General features: G+C 39.2%; 1 protein-coding gene across 2 annotated transcripts; it reads left to right on the forward strand.

The window, feature by feature from the left end:
* Window positions 1-10,168: 10,168 nt before the first annotated feature.
* rbms1b (RNA binding motif, single stranded interacting protein 1b) lies at window positions 10,169-24,972 on the forward strand. 2 transcript variants are annotated; one of them, XM_072444350.1, is made up of 13 exons: window positions 10,169-10,449; window positions 15,669-15,835; window positions 16,819-16,877; window positions 17,655-17,746; window positions 19,710-19,867; window positions 20,177-20,256; window positions 21,280-21,395; window positions 21,735-21,784; window positions 21,871-21,958; window positions 22,032-22,082; window positions 22,285-22,395; window positions 23,054-23,134; window positions 23,224-24,972. In XM_072444350.1, exons 1-13 carry the CDS (start codon window positions 10,399-10,401, stop codon window positions 23,290-23,292), a joined length of 1,173 nt encoding a protein of 390 aa, XP_072300451.1. In that variant the 5' UTR covers window positions 10,169-10,398; the 3' UTR covers window positions 23,293-24,972. The 2 variants fall into 2 exon arrangements, with proteins under 2 accessions (XP_072300451.1, XP_072300452.1); XM_072444351.1 differs by having other exon boundaries at window positions 10,170-10,449; window positions 21,874-21,958.
* Window positions 24,973-25,549: the final 577 nt, after the last annotated feature.

Below are 25,549 nucleotides of genomic sequence, written 5' to 3' on the forward strand. Positions count from 1 at the left end.
CATTTCAGAGCCCGGAAATGCAGCCAGTGTTGACGGAAATGCTCCTGTGTGACTGGGACATGTGGAGGGTTAAGACTTCATGACAAATACGCCTCGGAGTCTGTGATTGTTGTGGCTGACGGTAACGCAGGGGCCCACTCTTTGGAAGCACTTTATATAATTTATGAGTCACTCCTCCGGGCAGGGTAAAGGAATATGTTGCTGGCTACATTCTGTGGAGAAATGAAAGCGAGACATGGCAGATGAGTAAGCAGTGAGGCAGAGGTTAAACTGGTGGGACGACCGCACGAAGACATTTTTGGTCATTCAGACATTCTTTGTGTTTGTTCAGCGTATGTGGTTTTTTTGTCAGGAGTGAGAGTGTTTTCAGCAGTATTAGGCAATATTCCTGTACAATAATCACATATTCATACTTAAAAGGTCTATTTTGAACCATGAACTGACTCCAGAGAAACATGTCTCAGTCAGTTTTTTCCCCATTATGGTTCTCATCCAGCTTTATTAGATTATGATCTGATTTCTGAACCTAACGATGGTTTAAATAGCACGCATACAGCAAACTCAGATGTGAGTAATCAGATGAACCGTAATCAGAGATAAATCAGATGTACTTGTTGTTTATATATCATGTGAACAATCGTATAACTCGGCAGTCACCCCTTTATGGCTCCTATTCAACAAAATACCTTTTAAATGTAAAGGCAACATCATACATTCTGACAAATCACTGTGTTAAAGTAAAAGGCATTTTTCTGATGAAGTAATTTCACAAAATGGACCTTAAAAAAAACAAACCACACATTTTGAGAGTTACAGAAGAGGAACTATTTGTATTAGATTTGTACAGCATTGGATCATGCACTTCAAATTCTAAAAATACTGTAATTTTCCAAAGAATTAAGATACAAAAGTACTAAATAACATCAATTTATTCATTTTCTCTGCAGTGAAATGAGGCAAAGGATCATGGTCTATATGTAGTTCCCTTTGTTCTTTTAGCTTCTTCTGCTCTAACAAAACAACACATTTAGGCAAAGAAGCTTCTTGTTATATTCTGACAGCGAATGATATTATTGTGAGGCAAGAACTTAAGAGATGAAGCAACATAAACTGCGCAGGCTGTTTCCCTCTAAAGCCTCTTTGGCGTAGCGTCCTGCCCCCATCAGGGGGGAGGTTGGGTTGGGCTGGGTCTCATAAATTTGTGCAGAACTGATCTCTGGGGAAAACGCAGCGTCCTTTTTTTGCCGCCCCCGTGAAGCAGACATCTTGGAGATCAGTTGTGCCCTATACCCTTTGTCCATTAAAGGGCATTTATGTACCGCCACAACCAAACAAACGTGTGTGCTTTACTGTTTGTATGCGCTATGATATTCCCCAGACGGGCGCCCCTATTGTCCTGTAAACGCTTCATATGGATCCAAGTTAAAGCTGCCCCCCCCCCCATGTTGATCAAAATAAACAAAACGCTGTAGGTCCGCAGGAAACTTGAGATGTGTAGACTTTGGCATGCTGAGGGGAGAGGGGAGGAATGCGAGAGCAGGAGATCGGATTTCAACGGGAGACAGACCGAACATTTTCTAGTTGGATAATGCAGTGGGTAAAAAGGAAATGACTCAGGTTTGTTTGGAATCTGGTTGCAGCCGCGTATCGTTCGTGCAGGATGTGCCAAAGTGAACTGTGGTTTAGTAGTAGGTGCATTGTTTTAGCTCAGGATTCGGCCTCGGGGGCTTCCTGCGGTTTGTAGATGGGGGGGAGATAGGCTTGATGCAGTGGATGTATTAAAGGGAACACATTATGCTAAATCTACTTTAACGTTATAACAGTGTTTTTTCATTATTAGTTTTACTCAAAGTTGTATTTTTGATTGATTCATGCGTGTTTGAGTAATCCTGTATTGTCCTAACTGAGGCCTGAGTGCTTAGTAATGTCCTGTTTTCACCCACCCCCTATCCCCGCCCACGTCCCTATACTTAATTGCGATTATTTGAACTATTAAGTGAAGTAGCAACTTTTGAAAAATACAACAAAAAAACAACAATCAGCGGCTTGTTACGGTTAAAAGTCACAAAAAAGGGGCGGGGCTTATCAGTTCTGCAGTTCTAAGTTGTTTTAGATTTATTTACAATATTAGAGTTTACAATGGACACAATGTAAAATGATGATCTACATATGTTATAGTTCAATATAAAAACTGGGGAAAAACATAATATGTGTCCTTTAAGATGCTAATAGTCAGGCTAATGGTTCATGTGCATTATAAAGAGGGTTTGTGAATAAAATAAACTTACAATATGTTAGCAGGAACTCCCCCCACAACTTCATTTTCAGGGTCCATTCTTTATGACTACAATTACATACTGGATAAAATGTAAATGTATAACATGTCCAGTACAACAAGAGTAGTCACACTCTTAGTACTGCATCCTAGAGTTAATAGTAGTGTCATGATAACACATTTCCCCATGTGTGGACAATAAAGGATTATCTTATCTTATTAGTTGTGATAAAGTTCAAGATTATTCTAGGAAACACCCTCTTTTATCGTGTTTATTCCGTATATGTGTTTTAATTGATATTTAATTAGTATCAAGCTTCAACACTACTTTTACTATCAATTATATCATCTATAACTAGACGCAGATGATGCACTGCAGTTTGACCAACTTTTATATTACATCTGTGCTGGGTAGAAGTCAATTCAAGGCAACAACAACTACGTATTTTTCTGACTATAAATTGCACCTTTTTTCATAGTTTTGGCCAGGGTGTAACTTACACTTATATTTATACTTATATACGTGAGCGACTTATATGTGATATTATTTGTTATTTTCACACATGCAACCGCATTTCATACTCCAGTGCATCTTATATATGTTTTTTTCTTCTCTATTATGCACTTTTTGGCTGGTGCGACAATGATGGTGCAATAGTGGTACAATGAAATGAATCGAGTTTTGAGTTTTTATACTGGTTGTTGTTTTGTGATATAATTCATTTCATTCATGTTGTTTTGTATTCACGAACAGGCAAAGACTTGGCATTCCCCTTCAAACACAGAGGAAGCCATGCATGCATCACATTTAGTAAATATATTGAGAATAACATGTATTTACCCATTACAGATTCAAACCAAGCAAGTATAAGCTTCAATTAGCCGCGGTTTCAAAGTGCACACACAGTACAAGAAGACTTCCCGGCATCATACTTCCTGGTTGATAGTGAGGGGAAGTTCTCTCTCTGTTTCTGTTGCACAACTCGACCGCGTACAACCGTGTCATTTCACATTCCAATGAAACTGTATTTAAAACGGTGTCGCCGTTACTTCCGCAAGGCAGCGCTTTTCTTCCTCTTTTTTTTCTCTCTCTGCGTTTCTTGACCTTCGATACTCCTCAAAATGGTCTTCGACAAGTCAGAACACCAAATCCCTGTTTAAAAATCCAGTTAATCCATAATCCTAGTCATCAATCTGAAAGTATATAGATTAAACCGCTATAAGCTGTTCAAACATTTTACACAAAACCTCATTCATGTTTCTGACTCTTTCCAACGCAAGTTCTGACAAGACACAAGTAACAGTGTCTTACTGGAGAGCACACAAACGTCCATTCAGTCAAAGTTAGCCCCAATAATGAAATTAGAGCATTTGTCTTAGATTTGAGGTCATCCCAAAATTCAGTGTGAATGGAACCAAATTACAAAGCAAATGGGTTTCAAGTGGAAAGTCCCGGGACGACTCGCAGACATCAGGAGACGCTCTTCATTACTTAAGCTCATAAATGTTTTATCAGCGGGAGACTGCAGCTTTAGCGTCGATGGCAACAGAACAGAAAGGTCACACATTAATCAATTAGCGGTCGGAACGCTGCAGAAATAGTGTGTTCTGGGGAAATTTGTGGTCTCACAAATTCGCTGAGGTGAAAGCGAAGACGCCAGCAAGAGAAAGGTCAAAAATGTGATAGTTTACTCATTATATAGGAGGAGAATTTGACCAAGAGAAAAATAATTTGAAGACGCTGTGCTTGGTTTAAAAAAGGTGAAAAACGGAACTAGTTTTTGTTTGCAGCTGTCCAAAGGTATTTCTAATTTTCTCGTAAGTAATTATTCACTGCAAAGAGTTTATAAGAGCTTTTCACAACTTAAGCACAACTGTTAACATCCTGGTTTTTGGACCATACAATAGCCAAGGCAAGTTTATTTGTAGAGCACATTTCATACACAAGGCAATTCAAAGTGCTTCACACAGCAGGAAAAATGCATTAAAATCACAAAGAAATTACAGAAACAGAAATACAATAAAATTAACTAAATAAAAAATTAAAATAAAAAACACCTAGCCAAATCCAAATGTATCGGACCACATTGGCAGCATTCCAGACACTCCTTCCCATATTTATTTGACATTGCAGCATGACAGGTGTCTCCGGGATGGACACATCACTTTTAGATTGATTTGTTCCCAATTAGATGCGGAATGCACTCAGCGTTCTGATTTTGACACTAAACGCTGCTTTTACTACGTAGCTGTATATTTGAGCAATAAAAAATGGGCACAGTCTCTTTGAAGCAACAGCAAGCTTGATTTTGGTTGGAATAATTTGTAATAAAATTAGATTGCCATACATCTTATACCAGTATTTGTGACTAGTCGACTATTAAAATAATCATGTATTGTATTTTGATCATCGTCATCTTGACAATAATTATAAAGATAGTGCCATTAGGAATTCAAAATGTATTTTTATTACTGTATCATTATTACTATTTATTTATTTATTAAGATTTTTATAAAGAATACACTGCAAATATTCTCTATTCAGAAGTTTAAAATCACCATATATCCGCTTTATATTATTATTTATAAAACTTAATTTTCTATAGAAATAATTATTTGACTAGACGATTTATTTTAAAAAAGTCAGGCCAATAATAAAGAGAAAAGCAAAAAAAATAAAGTAACAGAGCATCATACAGTTATTAGCATGTGGTGAACGACAACGTACATTTTCAGCTCTATATAGTGTAAATTGTGCTATGCTATACTACAAATAAGTCACTAACAGCATTCCATAAGTTAAAGTACAACACACTTATTGTACATGAGAGTTTTTTGTTTAGTTTTTTTGCTCTACCTGCACAATGGGTTTGATTGAAGTCTATTTTTAAAGTTGTTTATCTTGTTTTTATCGCACGTTTCTATTCTCCAGCTGTTTGTGAATTGTGCTCTGCAACGCCGGAATTTCCACATTGTCAGACAAATAAAGCTATCTTATCTTAGCTTGTCTAATCTTACATGCCTTTGTGGCTGGGAAAGATGAATTCACATATAACAGGGCAAACACACAAAAACAGAGCAACGCACTGCTATTAGCATGTGGTTATTCACATTTCAACACAAAATACAAGCTTATAATAATTTAAAATGGATTAGAGTTTCCAAGAAATATTTGTATGTACTTCAATGTACTTTAATGAGTTAATTGTACATGAGGCGATTTATATTTAGCACAAAGAACCGCACAAGTCATAATCGTGTAATAGCATTGTGGACAGTGCATTCACTTCCCCAGCGCGGAAAGAAACAATAGCATTACGCAGACAAAGTACGGGCTCAGGCAGCTGTTTACAATCAAGTTTGGAGAGTTGCCTGGCAGCAGAAAGTGCACAATGGAACAGCATAGTGGCGCTGCTCCTCTTTATGTTAACGCCACCCTCGCAACAAATGCCTCTGACCCGCACGCATTTGGCACAAACCAAACCAAAGCTAACGTTACTGCTGCTGTCAATCAAGTCCGCTGTTTTAAAATACCTGACTGATTTGAACAAGGAAGGAAGCAGGACGTTTGACAGATTTTGAGCGAGCTTTCTGTGGCTGAATTTGTGAGATGTTTTTTGACGTAAATGATTGAGGGGAAAGTGTTTTAAGTGTTCTTTCATGGGAGATTAGAAAAAGGAGGGATACGACGTACTTGGCGTGCAAAACAATGTAACAAGTCTCAACTGGACGGCAGCGACACCGCGATGATATAAGACAACAAATCATTCAGGTTTATTCAAGCTGTTCGAGAACATTTATATTCAGGATAAGTGCACCGGAAAGACTTTAAATGCATCACAATCTAAAATCTAGACGAGATATCACGATAGGAAAATTGAGGGTTATGATGAATTATTTGGTTGTCTGTAACAGAAAAATACAATTCCTTTTTTTTTTTTATTAGAACATAGATCAACAAAAACAAAACAACAGAAACGGGGGAAAGGGGTCACAATAAATAAGAAATACAAAGAACCACTGAATTTTAGCAGTTTATCAGTATCCTACACCTAGAATTCTGCCCACTCTTATAAATAGTTTTATTTAGAACAACAATTTATATGTGTCAATCTTTCCACATTTTAAATGTTTAATTAACTTAATTAGCTTCAATTACTCAATGAGATCAATCCATAGTTTGATTCCTAAAACAGACACAAGTCTATATTCAATTCAAACTGAAGTAAACCTCTGAGGTTATAGCGGCTATTTCACAAATAATGGAATCCGGCTTTATTCATTATTCTTATTGCCCTTGTTTGTAGTTTAATTATTAGATCTAAGTGTGTTTTACAGGTATTTCTCCAGATTTCTCAGCAGTAACATAGATAGGAGTATAGTATATGCAGACATTTCTATCAACCATTCTGTAAATATGTGGGCAGTTTATCAAATCAAACTTTAAGAATGAAAAAGTACTGTTAATATGACATAAAAAAATACAGTTCACATAAATGTTGTGACTAAACTAGGATTCGGACCAAACCAGGTCTACATCTGGACTAGTCTGTATTATATTGTGACCTGTAATGTAATCCATGAACAGAACAATTTGAACATTCCCTCTGTCATTTAATATTCATGCAGAGACTTAACACCATCATATGCAGTGATCAGTTGCATCATTTGAAAACAGTGTAGATCGTCTAAAATGAGAACGGGTTTGAATAGTTTTCGGTCAGAATGTTTATTTATCTCCTCTTGAGCAAAATGAACGTTAACATAGTTTTGGAGTCCGGCAGCAGTGAAGAAACAACAGCATATCAACAGTGATGACACATTCTGGACATGTTCTCTAGTGCCATATATCAAATGCAGATTATTCAGCACATGAGACTAATTACACGGCAGAGTCTATGACAGAGTCGTCAGTCATTTTCTACAAGCCAGTGCACTCTGATCTATGATGGATTATCTAGTCATTTTGATTCCATGCAAATGACTAATGCTGTTCAAAGTGTGATACATGTGTCTAATTTGGAGTTGGGTACAACAGATAATACATCTATGCGTTGACAATGTGATACAACCTTGTTCATACTATTAAGTTATAAAATTCTTCTTCAAATAACAAAAATATTAGATTGTGCTGTCTAAATTCTTAATGAATCCAAAAATGTTACCACAAGTCACAGTTGTTTTACAGTTGTTCAGCATTTTGGTGCTTGCACTACAGTAACCTCCTGATTTCCTTTGGAAATACCCAGGCAGTGACCTTACACCAGTGTCGGCACTTTTAATAGCTGTGGGACTCTAGTCTTGTCATCTGCAGTTACGAGTTTGAGCTTGTTTCAAAATCGTGTGTGTTCTAAACTCGTTTTAAATGTGAGAGTTGTTTTTTTGCGTGGGTTTTATTGCCATTGTTATTAAACTTAATTTCCTAAACTAGGAATGGGATTTGGCAGTGTGTTGTAGACATAAAAGAAGAAGCAAACACATGGTACACATGGTAAGATAAAGAGAAAAAATACCGGTAATATATTTTCAAACAGACAAGTCTTATACAAGTCTAAAAAGTGTATTACATGTATACAATTAAAGAACAACTTGGTTTGAACTTTAATAAAATATCTCGACGAAAAGCTTCAGAAAAATATCTCGACTGAAAAATATCATGAAAGCAAGACGGGCGTTTTGCCATCCAAAACTTGTATACAAAATCTGCTACATTTCTTTTCTATTTTATGTCATTTTACATGGCCTACTTCAAACATACACTGCTAAAATAAAATGAAACATTACCAACACTTAATTGTTTAAATTGTGTGTGAATTGGCAAAACATGGACAATTTTTTACCACTTAATAATTATTACACCTTAATTAGCCTTAATAAAACATGCACAAATTAGTCAAGAATAATAAAGGCTTATGGCTTGATGGGGTTAAGGTTAGGATATTAATAACACCTTAATCAAGTATTTACCAAGCCGTAATTATACTTAATAAACAATTTTTTCAAGTGTTTTATGCATATAAATAAAATGATATAGATACATAATACAAAACAAATGATTGCAACATTGTTCAGCAACGGCCTTAACACAAGAACAACACTTTCCACAACAAAAACTCCACCATCTTCCATCTGCATCACTGAAACATCAGAAATGCTTTGTCCTTCTGCAGTGCACTACTACAAACACTCCATAGATGCTGAGATAAGAGATAACCTCCGTAGTCTGCACGGTTCCCTCCCCCTGTGGAAAACGCTGATTCAGACGCCTCTACTGTTCCTACTGACCCACTGACCGCCCGGCCCACTCCCCATGGCCCAAATCTGACCTATTTACACGCAACCATGGCTTCATTTACACCCGCATTATAAGTACGCCGCAATTACATCCAACAGGTATTATAGCATGATGTTTGAAGCAGATTAGAGTGTAAGATTTAAGGCTGATAAAGTCCGAACACGACAGCGGTGTTGGTATGGAGCCCGCATTGTGCCATTAATCCACACTTGCTGCCACAGTGTTGGTTTTCCAATCAGGGCTGACAGCGGTGGGTAGATTGCCTTTGATTTATGGGCTGCTTTGTTGCTTTTACCTGCCGCAGTAAATTCCTCCCTCAGCGGATGCAGAGAGAGAGACACAAACAGCAGGTCTTCCTCCATGAAGCATGAAGCAGATCTGCACATACAGTATTAGAGAGAATATATGAGGATGTGTACTATGACTTTAATAGTTCTGTGATTGTTGATTAAGATAATAGAAGTTAAATCCAACAATGTTCTCTTAGCATCCTCAGCACCTCGTTATTTCAGGGTGTGGCTTAGCCAATCGAAGGGCCACATTTATTCACCCTGTATAATCAATGTGAATATGAATGAAATTAAATGGGGAAATATTATACTTAGACTTTTTACAATAGAAAGTGTTAATAACATTGATAGAAATATTATGTTAAACAAATGTAATAACTGTTTTATAAAATATTTTAGTAAAATATAATAATAAGTTTAATGCTGATACATTTATATTCTCATATAATGAACATGTGAAGGTGGACTAATCAGTTGTTAGGGCCTCAATGCCATCAGACCCTTAAGAGTGCTTTTTTTCTGTCTTTTCCATCATTAAAAGTGTTGCCTTACACTTTAGCCAACTGGCTAGCATTAAATGGAATTTAAAAACAGGGGGTATCAAGCATTTGTTTTTAAATCTGGTGGATGACCCCCAAACCCCTTCCCCTTTTCAATGCATATTCTATTCTTGTGGCCACAAGTGTTCTTAGTCCCTACATTTCTTTCACCTCGGTTTTTCTATCCCGTGTTGGTATTAACTGTAGATGTTGTGAGATGTGAATCATCAATAGTTGTGGTGAGGGCAAAGTCAGATTTTGCTTTTGCCCTCCTGAAGGCTTGAACTGGCACTGTGTACAGTACACACAGGCTTATGTCTTGTCACGAACTGGATTATTGGATTAATAGAACACTTTTTCTTTTCTTTTCCCAGACTGTCATCCTTCATTAGTCAACACAGCAAAAGCTCTCTAAGCATTCTATTGTGACCTCTTGTAGTTCTACTTTAAAGTTTTGTGCACATAAAACAGTGAAACTTGACAGAGGCAGGAGGAGCAGCTAAAGAGTGGAATGTCAGGTATGCGCGCTTGATCACACAAACAACAACAGCGGAGGAAACACGTTCTAAAGCGCGAGCTGCCGCGCCAACAAAACGCTTTCTCTCTCAATTCTGAAAATAACCAAGGCAACACGTCTCCACCTTGTCTGAATCCACGCACCTTTAGCATAAGCCGCTAAACACCTCCCGTTATTACGCGTGATCCTCTGCGCACCCCTCCGAAGGCGCGCATAATGGTCTGCCCCGCCACAGCCGCGTCTGCCCTGCGCTGACTGCACATCAATGAAGCCAGTCAAACACACGGGGCTGGGCAGTCCAAGTTGGGACAATTCTCCGTGGAGGCTGTGGCCGGATAGACGACGACAATAATGCTCTGCACAGCTAATATGCGCACACGCTACGGTTTCGGTCCTTTAGCGGAATAAAGAGCGCGCGCTGACACTGTTTCCACACTTAGTTACGCGATCGGAGCTTGACTATTTGCGCATTTCAACTGAGGATGATTTTTGCCAACACTGGAAACCCACTGAGGACACCGTATCGCAAACAGGTGAGGAAACTCTTCATAAACATGGTATAACTTGTTCAAAGCTGTGTTTCGCCGATTTAAGGCCGGCGCCGGCGCATAAAACTTGTTGTTATGGTGCGTATGTGTGAAAACGCCTGTTGTGTGTCTTTGCGTGCGTGACGTCAGATCCAGATAATTAAAATACCTGCTGCTGCTGTCCGGCCTGAGCTGCTTCTGCTCTGGAACATGGCACAAATGTTATGGGTTTAAAAGGTCAATCTGAAAAACACATCATGACAAAACAGGCTGTTTGGAGCAGTCTGCAGTGTTTAGTCTGCAGTGTTTCCCACTCAGGGGTGCGCTCCCCCACTTACCTCTTACCAAGGGAACGCGGGTGATTCTAGGATTCAAAAGGTGAATTTAAATAGAATTGTTTTTTTGTAACACATATTACATCTTGAATGAAGTTATTGGGGATTTTGGACATCAATAAGATGATGTTCTTTCATTAAATATAGCTTTGTAAGAATCATTATTGACAATTTGTTGTTGTTGTTTGAGTTGGGAGTTGGGCGAATGGCAGAACCATTATTTTGAACCATGAAAGAACCATCATTGTTTTTTACACATTTTGCTCAATTTTACTTTCTCTTTTCAAAAACAAAATAAAAATTGCTTTCAGTTTTTATTTCATGATAATCGAAAAGCCCAATGTCTTCCCCCAAAGTTCAACCTCTGGCCCAAACCTCATGCTTTTTCTGACGGGATTAAGATCAATTAAAATACTCCAAGTAAATTATTGACAATTAGCCAGAGCTGGATCTGGATTCAAATCCGATGAACTGCCCAGCCCTAGTTTAAAGGTGCTCAGATTGTGAGGAAAGGTTTGCAAAACCAAAAAGGTTGGGATCCACTGGCCTAATGCGTGTCCATATAAAAGTGTTATATTGCTAGTATATTGCTATGGAACCTACCTGAACGACTAAAGCATTACACAGACATCTTGCAGCATGATTGATAACATGCACATCACATTTGTATGCCCTAAAACAACTCTGGTTACAATCCATGCAAGCTTGCACACCATTTTAACTCATTTGACATGTTTGCCTACCCCTCCTTTAGCTATGTCTTACTTTGACTTACAAATATAGTGGCTACACCATGAGTGCACACACTCTGTTTGCTTTGGATGCTAGGTTACAACTGCGTCCCTAGGGTAGGGTTTAGCCTGGATACACTGATACGGTATATTGTGTAACATAATAAATGCCAAGAGAATTAAAATGTTGATCTTGTGCTGTTTAAATATTTTGAACATTGCCTTGGAGCTTGTTATTACAGTGCAAGTAATCGATTAGTCAAACATTATGAATAGGACATTGATGCAAATCCCAGGAACATTGTTTGTATTTTTCCAAGCTGACTTTGCTGTACTGGAAACACTAGTTGATGCCATGTTAACCATATTGGCCTTCGTATTGTAAGCCTTCATAATTGGACATAGATGACTTATTCACTGATGCATTAAACGTGTCCCAGTTGCATAGAGATTGTAGCCGCCTTTAGCTCAAAGCGCTGAAGAGGCGTACAGTAGGCCTATCTTGTCACTCTTCATCTGGTGAAAGCTCCATGGGCGAGGCCTGGTACAGTAATGCCTCGAGTGTTTCCATCTCGGATATGACAGGCTCTACTGGTCTGGAGGGGTCTGATAAGCTGCCGCCCTGTCCCATCAGAGGCGCATGTAGATGTGTGTGGTACGCCTGGTGCTGGGTATGAGCTAAATTTACTCTGAAGCACAAGAAGGAAGTCACTTCTCGGAGATTTGGGCCAAAGGCGTCTTGAAAATGATTCCCACATGGCTTGTCCACATGGTTTGCTCATCAATGACTGGGATGTTTGTTTTCTCAGTAACTACATTTGGGAAGGATGAGTTAAAGTAAAAAGGATTATTAAAATGTTCCAAATGGTTGGCAAACTATTTTATACAATGCTTTACATTTTATTTAAATTGACCAAATGTTATGTAGTAAAAACAAATTAAAAGCAAATATTTAATTCCAGACCTACCTATTATTTCATATCATTGGAGCAGATAATATATAGCCATACAGGAAACATAATGAATGTATATTGACCTGGAATCACTTGAATAATGAGTTATGCATTTGTTCTTGATCCATTTGGTTAAATAATTACAAAAGCTTCAGAATGGAGGTCTGGATTGAACAGTTACACACGCTTTAGCTGAAGGGACTTTTAATTAATTTGATCCAAGACTATATTATTCTCTATTGAAGAATAAATACAGTTAATAAATCATGTGTCTTAAGTCGAATGGGCATGAATGGTAATTTGAAAAACACGGAAAACATCAAAACTGCACTACCCAAAGGATGTTGACCAGCTCTGCAGCCAATCAATGCATCGCTGTAAAAAGAGTAGAACTGCAGCTAACATTGCACACAGAGAATCCTATTTGGACTCAACACTTTGAAAATCCCTGATCATGTCGGATCTGTGAGGCTAAGCGGGGTTGGGCCTGGCTAGTACGAGGATGGGAGATCACTGAGGGGGCTGGAGCGCTTGTTCACAAACCTAAAGGGTGATGGTTTGATCCATGCTTGGACCAGTGCATATTGTTGTTGTGTCCTTGGGCCCAGACACTTAACCTTCGCTTCTGTCAGTGTCCATGTTCTCTGGTGTACCAATCAGAGTATGTCATGGGTCGTATCTCACGTATGTTCATAGACATGCACTGTCCTGACCAAAAACAACCCTAAATAATCTTGAAATAGCCGTATCGTACGTAAGAATAGAATGTTATAAAAGTGGATCTGGACTGGACTGACTGACGCCGGCTACACGTCTACTTATGTCGTTTGTATGCTGTCTCTTTGTGTCTCCTTCTGTGTTCTGACTGTTGTTTTAATAGATTTGATTGAGCAAATAGTATGCATTATATGACCTTTAAACATGCCCTTGTTCAAATAATGCATATACAAAAAGCAAACAATACTACATATATATCAATCAGGCGTTTCCCATATCAGGAATTGAGTTACAGCTGGGAAATTACATGGAGCAGATAAACAAACCTAGCTTTCCACTGACATGCTAATGCAAGCAGACAGCTGTAATGACATGTGATTTGAGGCAGACAAGCTCAGCCTCAGATTTATAAACCTAAAAACACCACAGAAGATCTCAGGGCTCCACCTATGACGTCCTTCAACTGTTTCCAGAGTGTTTTTTGAGGCTTTGATCGGAGAGGACTTACTGAACAGGATTGATCAAACAAGCGTGGATGAAGCTAAATATAACTCCAGGTGTTTAAATGAAGATTAAAAGCTCAAAAAAGTCTCCTGAAATAGTTATGTACTACCGACTATCTGAAAATATCGGTTATCAGCCACAACTCGGCTCGGTATTGGCTTAAGAAATCCATACTGGATCATCACAAACAATGTTGAGACCTCTGTTTTCAGCAATAATGGTTGGTCACTGCACGCACCCATAAACTAACTCTGTTCCTGCGCCGCGCTGACAGCAAACAGCCACAGTGCAGAGCCTGAAGGCCAGAATTTCACCAGAGAACATCCTCCGGGCCAAATGTCCAGACTGGGGCTGCTCAATCCTGTCACCACTTCATGCTTGAGATTCCATTAGCTTCCTCTCGGCCTCTGATGTCTCTAAGGAGTGAGGGAGGGCGGGAGGGAGGGAGGGGGATAATCAGACAAGACAACAAATCCTTCAAGAAGAAAGTCCTGCGTATCAACGTCTCTGTGAAGTTAATTGCTGTGTGATCTTTCAGACAAGGGTAAGGCAGGAATGAGTTCAGATTTTGCAAGAATAAATGCAAATTTTGGTTGAATGGCACTGGAGGTCGACGCCTTCGTCTGTAGTTGAAGGTTTGTTCAAATAGTCTTTTTAAAGAAAACATAAAATGAAACTGAAAATAAATGCTTGATCAAAATGAGGTCACATTTCAGACACATTGGATAAACATCATGGCAAGACAAGGCAAGTTTATTTGTAGAGCACATTTCATACAAAAGGCAATTCAAAGTGCTTCACACAGCAGGAAAAATGCACTAAAATCACAAAGAAATTACAGAAACAGATCATCATCATCTGATCATTGTTACTGATTAAAATATTATATATTTCTCACTTCTTTGTTCGTGTTTATGCTCCAGTGGTGAGGCAGTAAAGTGACAGGGCAGAGCTACAGGCCCCCGAGGACACTGATTGTGCTGACCCTAAATACAGAGATGGAGATTGCTGTGCACATAGAAATATATGCTCCGAATGGCCATATTTCACCATTTAAACTGACAGCCAGCGCCATGACTTATAAGCATTTCCTGGTGTGGGTCAAATCAAATGTGGGACCTATTTATGGATTGACTGACTTGTTTAAAAGCGAGGTTGAAAGGTTGGATGCTAATCTATCTCCAAAAGCGTTTAGTGATTCCCAGAGTCCAAGCCGTGAGAGAATTGACCTTACATTTTCAAGTTTTTACTTCTTCTTTATTGCCCCTTGACTTTTTTGCCAATTCTTGAATGAATGAACAAATGAGTTTGAGCCCTCAGCACTGTTAGTAATGTTAGTTTATGTAACATGTTCTGATGTTATTACTGACTATTTTAATGTGGATAAATCTTTTCTAGTTAGAGGTCCACCGTTTGCTTGTCTCCATGGAGATACTTTCTTTGTCTGAAATATTCCACAGAACGGTCATAGACTGAACTCTTGCATTTATTCTATTACAGCTGTTTTATTGCATACATGCATTCCTACTGTGGGCAGGTCCCTTCTCCGTAGATTTGATGTGTAACTTGGTGTTACCTGTTTGTCTCCATGGAGATAGATTTGTGACAATGCCATACTGTGGGAAATTTTAAGCCAAACAATAAAATGTCTATGGAAACAAGCAGTGGAGTGGGGCACACACCACCAGAATATGCTAGTGTACCTTTAAGGAAAATTATTTAACTTTTGTAAAACCAGAATTTGAATGTGGAGAGCAGGTCATGGAAAATATCTACTATTTATATTGCTAAATAAGTAGAACCAACAATGTGCTGTATTAAAATGAGAGCACTATCTCAGCCAATGCAAGTGTAAATTGCAACGTTTACACCTTTGACAGTTTAAGGTGATAACTGTATGTGTTATTTATCAGCATTGAAACACAATACATCGTCATTCACAGTTTTTCCTTGTACTCATCCCTCATACTTTTCTGCCCCAACAGCCACCTGTGGCCCCCACGTCTCACCCGCCCATGGCCCCCACCAGCCCCAGCACCAACAGCAGCGGCGGCAGCACGGCCGGCTGGGAACAGCTCAGCAAAACCAACCTGTACATCCGTGGCCTGGCCCCCTCCACCACAGACCATGACCTGGTCAAGCTCTGCCAGGCGTGAGTCGCACACTTCCACTCTCTGTTACAGATATTGATCCAGGGTATTGATCAAACACTATTGTAGCTGAGGTTCACAGGGAAAACTGTATCACAGTTACAGAAATGTTTTACTACATCATTTAGAATTTTAAGTAGGGGCGGAAAGATGTCCAAGCAAGGAGCTATTGTAGGGCATTTCAACATGTTACACAGTTTAGAAAGTTGAAGTCAGGAAACGCGTTGAACAGTTTGAGGGAATAGACAATGAGGACAATGACCAAGCATGACTCCTGTGCAGGCTGCTAATGCTGATGTGGTGTCATGGGAACCACAGAAGAGTCACATTTTTATTTTGCTCATTTAAAATTGCAGCTAGGTTTCTATGAGGGTCATTGAAATAACAAACCTAACTTAAAAAAAAATCAAGCGAAGCCACACAAATGTAACATTATGGCCATCCCTGTGTTTCATTCATAACTAAATGGTGAGTCAAAACCTCAGGGATGTGATTCCTGTGAACTGCAGTCTTACTCTAGTTGATGGTACACTAAACCACACTTGTTCCACATGGTTTAAAATTAGACTTCAGATAAAGGAAGGTCGCAAGTTCACGATCTTTCACCCAGTTTAGCATTTAACCTAATCCCAGGATAAAATGCCCTCTGCTTTTACCACCCGTGGCTCCTGTATTTGTCATGTTTTAGATTAAACATGAAAGCAGTAGATCTTTAAAAGCCTGCACATTCACTCGATTGAAGTAAAAATGAGTAGAGCATGTCTTTCTAGTTGAGTTAAACAGTTTGCCTACAGAAAAATGTCTGTTGGACTGTTTGTACTCACATGGTGGGGATTTTCTGCACCCAATGGAAACCACTTCCTGTTTCTCATGTTTTTTCAATGATGTCATACGGGCTCTTGCTCAACCCTTCCTCTTTGTCTGTTTTATAACACTTCTGGTACACAGTCCCACACACTACCCTACCTCTCTGCTTCTCCCTTAGGTACGGCAAAATTGTATCTACAAAAGCCATTATGGACAAGACAACAAATAAATGCAAAGGTGCGTAACACAGTCCTTGTCCCACTTACATGTTCTTCCAAATGATCAACAGCGCCCTGAGACAATTTGCAACACCTCATTCAAACTGCACTTGCCCAAAATTGGTGAACATCCAAAGTGCAAAATCCATCCAGACTTTAGTCATCGGACAGAAATGTGGCTATATCAAGCTGAGCAAGTGAGAAAACAAAACAGCCAAACAGCTAGTGTTATTACAAACCCTCAGCCATTGTCTATTGGTGTGTTGCTGCAATGAGTAACTTGTCTGCATTGCGTGCATTCATTCTCAAAGTATAGAATAACAATTACACCACCCACATTGCAACTAACAAATCTAAAGAAGAGAGGAAATGGCAGAAGACTTAGCATCGAGTTGGATTTTAGCGATTACAATGGGAATATATAAATATAACACATTTTATTTTCAAACTATTAAGAAGTATGGCTGGTATATCATGTAAGGCTGGCCGTCAGTCCATTGTTTGATTAAATGTAGTTCTTATACCTAGTGCCATAACATGTGCTGCCTGAAATGCAAAATGATCTATATAGGATTCATATTCACCTCTATGAAGTAGTGAAATCCTTTATATGACCAATTTATTTATTAACCTTCATTTAACCCATTGTGATTGAGACCTCTTTTTCAATGGTGCACACAAATCATAAAAACATTTACCGGTACACAATTAAGAGACATTTAAGAATTGTTTTTTTTTATTTCAAATCTATGTTGCTAGCTATATTAATATGGCCTTGACTAACTGTTGGTTCCAGGATATGGTTTTGTGGACTTTGACAGCCCCGCGGCGGCTCAGAAAGCTGTGGCTGCCCTCAAGACGGCTGGTGTCCAAGCCCAGATGGCAAAGGTGAGGATTCATTATAGTCTAATCCCCCGATATCCCATCCATACAGTGAACTGCATTTCACACTTTCTCACCATCTGCAAAGTCCCCAGGAGACAGCTCAGCAGCTCAGGTGAACTATAAAGACTTACTGAGACCTCATATATTTGGTTTAGAAGACTGTTGCAATAGATTTGTTCATTTTATTAGACATAGTGGTTTAGTGCCAGCGGATGGCAAGAATGTCACTTTCTCTGTTGCCAATTTGTCTATGGCTGGCATCGCGGTGGAAAAAATATGGAAGTGCCTTGGTCTCTTTTGGAACTAGTGTTTATCTTTACTCTCATGGGGAATTTTCTGTTTGAAAAGCTAACCCACATACTGATTCTATCACATCATTTGTCAACAAAAAATGTGCAATTCGGCAAAGAGTGCTTACGGTTTGCCTGCATTTTAGATTTTAGTGCAGTAGTGAATTTTACCAGCACATTATGTCCTTCTAATATGTTATAGCTATATTTAATTACTATCCTAAATAATAGCTTAATGCTGTATGCTATTGTGTTGCTTCTTATCTATAGTGTGTTATATTGTGGTATTATTATTCTATGTTCAGGTTTATGTTAAAATGTTTTGCTCTCGACACAAGTTTGACAATCACTAGGTTTTTTTTTTTTTACAAGTCATAAGTCTTTCTTTTCTTACTGCAAATATACAGATTTCAGAGGCATACTTAGAGTGCACGACTCGGAGCCAGCTTTTAGCAGAGCAGAATGGCGTCAACAGTCAGGCTCAGAGTGTGCAGGGTCGGGTTTCAGTGTGCTGACAGCTCAATGACGTACGAGAGAAGGTATCCACTGTGGAGCTGTACATTCAATCCTGTTTAGAACAAGAGACCAGTCACTCTGTCTGCTTAACCTTGGTATATTTAGTTTGACTGTCATTTTGAAGCTATGCAGAAGCTTTACCTACATTTTGCCTACTGTGTTTGTAGCATTGAGTGTGAGGTTGTATTTTGGGAACATGGTGCACTGTGACATTAAAACAGGAAGTAAATCGTGTGCATTGTCATGGCAACGTGACATGGAAGGGCTGAATGAGTTCCCATGCAAAACTGGGAAAGAGTCCTCAGTCTGGTTCTCCTCTCCTGGGATCCGCAGCGCTCCTGACATGCCTCTGTGCACCCTTTTGACTTTTTTAATTAAATAGAGCAGCTCGGAGCGGCCTGGCTCAGTTTAATCTGTGTTTTGTTGTGGAAGGAACTCAAGACTTTACGCACACAAAGACTGAATTAAAGGCTCGTTGGGTTTTCTTCCTGGCAATTATGTGAGATTCAGTGAAGTCTAGTAAATGTGAATATGAACCAAAACAAAGCAAATGAACAAAAAGTAGGCCACTCGATAAAGCTGATCATTGACAAATGGAAATTACTTCAAATCAGTTAAAATGTGATTGAATTGCATTGCCACAAGTTGTAATAGTACTCCCCTGCGCCTGTGGGTAATCCCGATACCTCCAACCATCTCAGGACGTGCATGCTGCAGGTGCCTGGGTAACTCAAATTAGTCTTGCATAATTGAGTACAAAGAGTGGTGTTCTGTGGCTGTCTGAAAATTTTGAAATTATTATGTATAATTTCTGCTCATAATTTGCCTGAGCCACCAAAACAAACACTACCTTTTTAATTAGTTTCCCGTCCGCATCTTGTTTATTGATATGTACGCTGTTTTGTAATGTATTGTAGTAATCCAATAGCGCTCTGAAGCGATGATGAATATTAATGGGGAGAAGACAGCTCCCTGGAGGCATGGTTCTGCTGATCTTGAAAAATGCAGAGATAAATTAGACTTGATTTGCAGAATTATTATTTGTTCCAGAAAGGAAGAATCCTTCATTTTATACAGTACAACCCCAATATTGAGCCTTGTGTAAAATGATTGTTATGTTGCTGAATGTGTGACTTATTGAGCTGCAACTTCTATTTCAGCAACAAGAGCAAGACCCGACAAACCTTTACATCTCCAACTTGCCTCTGTCGATGGATGAGCAGGAGTTGGAGAACATGCTGAAGCACTTTGGTCAGGTCATATCCACCAGAATCCTACGAGACTCCAACGGATGCAGCAGAGGAGTAGGATTTGCAAGGTAACATCATTTAAAGGCAGTTTTAAACCATTTAACTGTGTAACGACCATTTGATTTAATAATGTCACTGTCTTGTGTTTTCAGAGTCTGTTCATAATTGCTCAAAATGCAAGAAAATATTTAGTTGTAGTTGACTAGTCACGATTAGCTGCTTTAGTAATTGTATTAACATGTCTGAATCCTTTCTAACTCACCATTTATTTAAAAAACTACATTTAACTACTAAACTTCCTAGAGTTTACAGCTTGCATGTCACAATGTATTCTTAACGGCACACATTACTTGTTTTTCCTGTGTTCCATTCTACAGGATGGAGTCTACAGAAAAGTGTGATGCTGTCATTTCGCACTTCAACGGAAAGTTTATTAAGACACCTGCGGGCGTACCAGGTGAGAAACATGTGTAATTATTCTGGTGTTAAACTCCATGGCAGTGCGTGCAGACAGAGGAGGAAGGCATACTTCAACGTGCGCTGGATTAATGGCTAATGACTAGTGTGCACAGAATAAACTGGCCAGCCCACTGATTCATGTCTCCTGCAGGAGTCTGGAAGTCTGCTGCAGATGAGCTCATAGAAAAAAGAGCAGAGGAAAGGGCCTTGTGTGGCTGTCACTCCCACTCTAAGCTTTTTAATTGGATTATTTGACTGAAATAGTCTGTGCTGCCTCTGAGTGGGGAGGGTATTACAGCTCCACAGCTGCCAAATTAGATGTCTTGCAGGCTGACCAGGAAACATGCTATGCTGGGAATGAGCGGCGCTAGCAAATGCTAATCTTTTCTGTTTGTAGACATAGGTGTATGAGTGTAAGTTGATCAGAATGCAAATCATTTTAGAAGTAGTTATTGTTTTTAATAGCTTTGTGTTCCCGGCTGGCACATAATTGTCTAAACATTTACCTGTAGACTTGAATTGTGTTTGTTCATCACACTCAGTAGTGTCAGGGCAGTATCTAAATAATTGGCTTAGTTGTGACCTTTTAAAGGAGACATATTATGCTTTATTTCCCCGTACTTGGAATTGAACTATAACATAAATAGATCGTCATTTTAGTTTTTGTTCATTGTAAGCTGCAATATTAATCTAAAACGGCTTAGTAAACTGGAGAACTGATAAGCCCCACCTCTTCATAGTGACATTTCACTGTGACAAGCAGCGGATTGTCATTTACATGTTTTTATTTCTGAGAAATGGCTACATGACATTTTGGAGTCTTCATTTTTTTTAAAGATGCATTTTCTGAGCACTGGAGCCTCAGTTGCAGGACAATACAGGATTAGTCAAAAATGCAGGAATCAATGAAAGTAAGACTTTGAGTGCACTAGTTAGATAGATGGATATATTTTTGCATAATATGTCCCCTTTGATTCGATTTGCACAAACAGGGTGAGTATTTCATCGTTTGTCATTTCAGCGCCTGCCGAGCCGTTGCTGTGCAAGTTTGCTGATGGTGGACAGAAAAAGAGACAAAGTCAACATAAATTTGCTCATAATGGCCGAGGTTGGGGGAGAGATGGTGACAGCAGACTGGTATGTTTCATCTGTGTACAAAAGGAAAAGGTTGTCAAAGCCCACAGTGTAAGACACTTTAAGACGTGTTTGGTTGCCAAAAAATGGAAATGCAGATAATCAATTCAATATTTAAACTAGCAATAAAAGTAGATACTGGAAAATAGTACATAAAAAGAGCCACATTTTTGTTCATTACGTCACTGTAGCTTAAAAATCTGTATGAACCTTTTTCCTTTGTATCAAAATCAAGTTTAGTGTTTTAGCATTGTGGGGTTTTACAGCTGTTTGTTGTTTTCTTATTGAATTAATCAATGACTTTGTACCCATATTAAATCTGTGCTTGTGTCCCACCCTCAGGCCGGGATGACGCTCACATACGACCCGAGTGCAGCTGCTCTGCAGAATGGGTAAGCTTCACACAAAAGAGCAGTGTCATGTTACACTGGGCTGCCATTGTTTTCATTCTCACATCTGAATCTGAATCTTGCGTCAGCAGATTTTTCCCACCAGCGTATGGCATCAACAGGATGATTGCGCAAACGCCCATGTCTCCGTACATCTCCTCAGTTTCACCGTATCAGGTTTGGTTTCATTTTCTGATTTTAGAAAGTCATTCATGGATTCTGTTTGTGCTGAATTTGTGCACTATTTCAGATGCAAAACCCGTCCTGGATGGCTCATCAACCTTACATCATGCCTCATCCTGTAAGAAACAGCTCCATTTACCATTCTCATTGTGCAAACATGTTTGAACCCAGATTGTATGTCTGAAAAGTTGCTTTGTACAATTAACTATGAAAAGCATTCATGATTTTTATTTGTATAAAAAAGGAAATGCACGGATTAAACTTTTCCACAATCCACAAGTGATTCAACAGCACATCTAACTTTCTCATTTGTATTCAAGGGAACAGTGATATCTCCCTCTATGGACCACTCTATGTCACTGCAGCCGGCCTCAGCGATCCAGCCTCTGCCACAGCAGATGAGCCACCTCTCACTGGGAAATGCAGGAGCGGTGAGGAGTAACACACACACACACACAGACACACACACACACACACACAGACACACACACACACACACACACACACACACACACACACTCTCACACACACACACACACACACATACACACACACACACACACACATACACACACACACACACACACACACACACACACACACTCTCACACACACACACACACACACACACACACATACACACACACACACACACACACACACACTCTCTTTCACACACACACACACACACCAAAACCATCACAAAACACACATAATCTAAGGATTTCTATTGCACTTCATTTTATTTCTATTGCACATATTGTTTCTCAGTATTTCCAGACAGTTTTAAAGTTAGCTGCAACATTTGAGGCCATTTAAACCAAGCGCTTAATGCAACTGGAGATTTATTTCCTAATCTGAGTGGAACAATGTTAAGACAAGCGAGGCGAGAATATTCACAGCTGTGGAGTAGTTAACAACCATGGGTCATTTTCCTTTTACTTGAACCGGTTTAATTCTGGTCTAAACAAGGCTAATTCTGAATTTTGGATCATCATTACATCAATTTTAATATACCAACTGATTTACTGTTGAGAATGTGTACACTTTTTTTCATTCAAACTGTATTTTATTTTGTTTTTTGATTAGTTCGTGGCAGCAAACACACCCATACAAGGAGCCTTCATACCACAGTACACGCAAATGCAGTCCACCCCTGTCTCAGTAGAGGTGCGTACAACAACATCAGCCTGTCTTATCTGCTCAAACAAATCCACTGACGACAACAGTGATTTGGAATGTCCCTCGTCTGTTCCCAGGAAAACGGGGCCCATTCAGTGGACTCCTCTGGCAACCCTTCCCCGTACGCCTATCAACAAACCAAGTAGTGCTGACTGAGACGCCGTTCGAACTCAACATACAACAATCAAGTCCACACCTGCAAAGGACCTGTCACTGTTTTGCATAGGTTTTTGCAAAACACGCTCTCAAAAAATTGTACAGTTTTATTTTGATACAAGAAACGTTTATTTTTTACAAAGGCTCATCACACAGGATCGATCATGTAGTTCGTGTGCATAGTGCATGACAGACAATGTTGTTTTCTCTTCTTTTTTTCCAGGTGAGCTGACATTTTTGTGCTTGCCGTGTGAGTGTTGCTATGGTGATGTGTTTTGTCTTTTACTTTCTGTTTTTGTGATTTTTTTTTTAACAGTCACGCTTCTGGTTAACTTTGCCTTAATGCTTTTATTGACCACACAACGCAGGATCATGTCAAATCTGATTTCTTTAGATGTAGTTTTTTGGTCTTAGAGGTTTGCGTATGTTGAATGGTGAACGATGACCTTTCCACTTTGCCTGTTCAGATTAACTTCAGAGTGGTGTATATTGGGGGGGATGGGGGATGAAATGATATTGTGTGGTTTGGTTTTTGTTTCTATTTTTCACTCACTGAATGTGGACTTCAGTCAACCTTGTGTAGAAATACATTCTCAACGTTCTCATGACCAACGTTTGGGCCCTGAAAGCAGTTTGGTCTTCTCCTCAACCACCAAAGATCACAGATATGCAAGATATACACTCGTTATGCAGATGTTAGTTGCATTATTTGGATAGTGTGCCTTTTTTTTAATTTTTCATTCATGATTATAGGCAGAATAATGAAGGATGATTAATTTGACTATGTGTACTCCTTTAGTGTGGCACTAAACAGGTGGTTTTGATAAGATCTATATATTTTTATCACAAGGTTTATGCAGGCTTGTTGTATAATGTCTTTAAAGAAGCCTGTCTCAAACCCAGTGGTCAGCCAGACCAGTTTTCTACCTCACAGCGATGTGTCCTCTGTAAGTGACCGGGTTAGCAGGTCCAGCCCGCCTCTCAGACCAAATGCCATGCTCAGGAGCTGGTACAGCCGTTTTACTTTCAAGTCATTTTAAATACAACTTTCTTCAAACCTATTTTCTACAATACGTTACTATTGGGAGTTTCTTTTGCATTGCTGCTGATTTTTGCGTATGTGTTGGACTCCAGCTTGTTCACACTATTTCACATGTCTTGGGGCTAGTCAAATTTGCAGCGGCATTTCCTTTTTTTTTTTTTTTTTTTTAAAAACCCTAAATGTCTTTTTTATTGACTTGATATTTCTGTGTAATACGTGAGACTGAGAATTGATACTGTCATGTAAAGGTTTATGCTGCTAGTGTTTGAACCAAGTGCCATAGAGCCGCAGAGGTGCATCACAGACAAATTGTTCCTAGTTGATTAGTTAATTAGTCAAGTCAATTTGTCATTAAGTTATACGAGGAAAAAAGTTGTAATTTATGAAGATTTTTGTACAAACCGCTTGAGGAAATTCATAGAACTATATGAAAGTTTATTGTTGTTTTTTGTTTTTTAACTTGTGCCACACAGTTGTCAGTGGCATCTGTACAGTTTGAGGAATGTTTCTGGTGTTTTTTCTGTTTTATAGTGTTTGTTAAAGCCAAAGACTTTTTCAGCAGATGGTTGCCTATGGTGTATTCTGTTCTCTTCTTTGACTTTTTTTGAATTAAATCTTCAAAAATATATATTGTTTTGTGTCTGTTCTTTGAATAAGCAATAGTATAAAGTGAGTTTTGCATGACTTTGTCCTAAAGGTAACGAAGCTGATTACGAAATACTGTACTATAAATACTGTATAATAAACCATATTGGCCATAGCCCAAATAGTAAGTGGTTCCATGGTGCATGGCCTGGCGGGGCCCGTGGCTAACAGGAGGTGTGTTGAGGGGAGAATGGGGTAGTGATGCACTGAGCTTGGATGTAGCATTGGGAGAGCTGGCTTTGCCACAGCAGATGGGTCCCCACGGTCTCCTGCAGGGTGTTGTGCCACTCTACGGGACGCCACCAGCTCCAGACGAGGAGCAAAACTCCGGCTCCAGCTGTCTGTGTTTGTGCCACCTACGCCTACAAGCAACAAAGCACAAACCCTCTTTCCTCCGACATAATAAGCACACTGCCCTGGGGGCTGCCTCACTGCTGACAAGAACATGCCTAAGTACATGAGGGGAGCAAATGTATTAAAGGTGCTCAATGTAACGTTTCTGGTGATGTGCAAAACATTCACACTGACATTTCATAGAATGTTCCACAGTATAGATTAAA

The sequence above is a fragment of the Eucyclogobius newberryi genome, unplaced genomic scaffold, assembly GCF_026437365.1.
Source record: "Eucyclogobius newberryi isolate DKJ021-1_F unplaced genomic scaffold, fEucNew1.0.hap1 SCAF_14, whole genome shotgun sequence".
NCBI lineage: Eukaryota > Metazoa > Chordata > Actinopteri > Gobiiformes > Gobiidae > Eucyclogobius > Eucyclogobius newberryi.

What these genes read in the sequence shown, in the direction of transcription:
- rbms1b (XM_072444350.1), top strand. Translation starts at nt 10,399, where the DNA reads ATGATTTTTGCCAACACTGGAAACCCACTGAGGACACCGTATCGCAAA. An exon ending in GCAGCTGCTCTGCAGAATGG is followed by an intron (nt 21,785 to 21,870) that starts GTAAGCTTCACA and finishes ATCTTGCGTCAG; the next exon opens with CAGATTTTTCCCACCAGCGT. An exon ending in CACTGGGAAATGCAGGAGCG is followed by an intron (nt 22,396 to 23,053) that starts GTGAGGAGTAAC and finishes TTTTTTGATTAG; the next exon opens with TTCGTGGCAGCAAACACACC.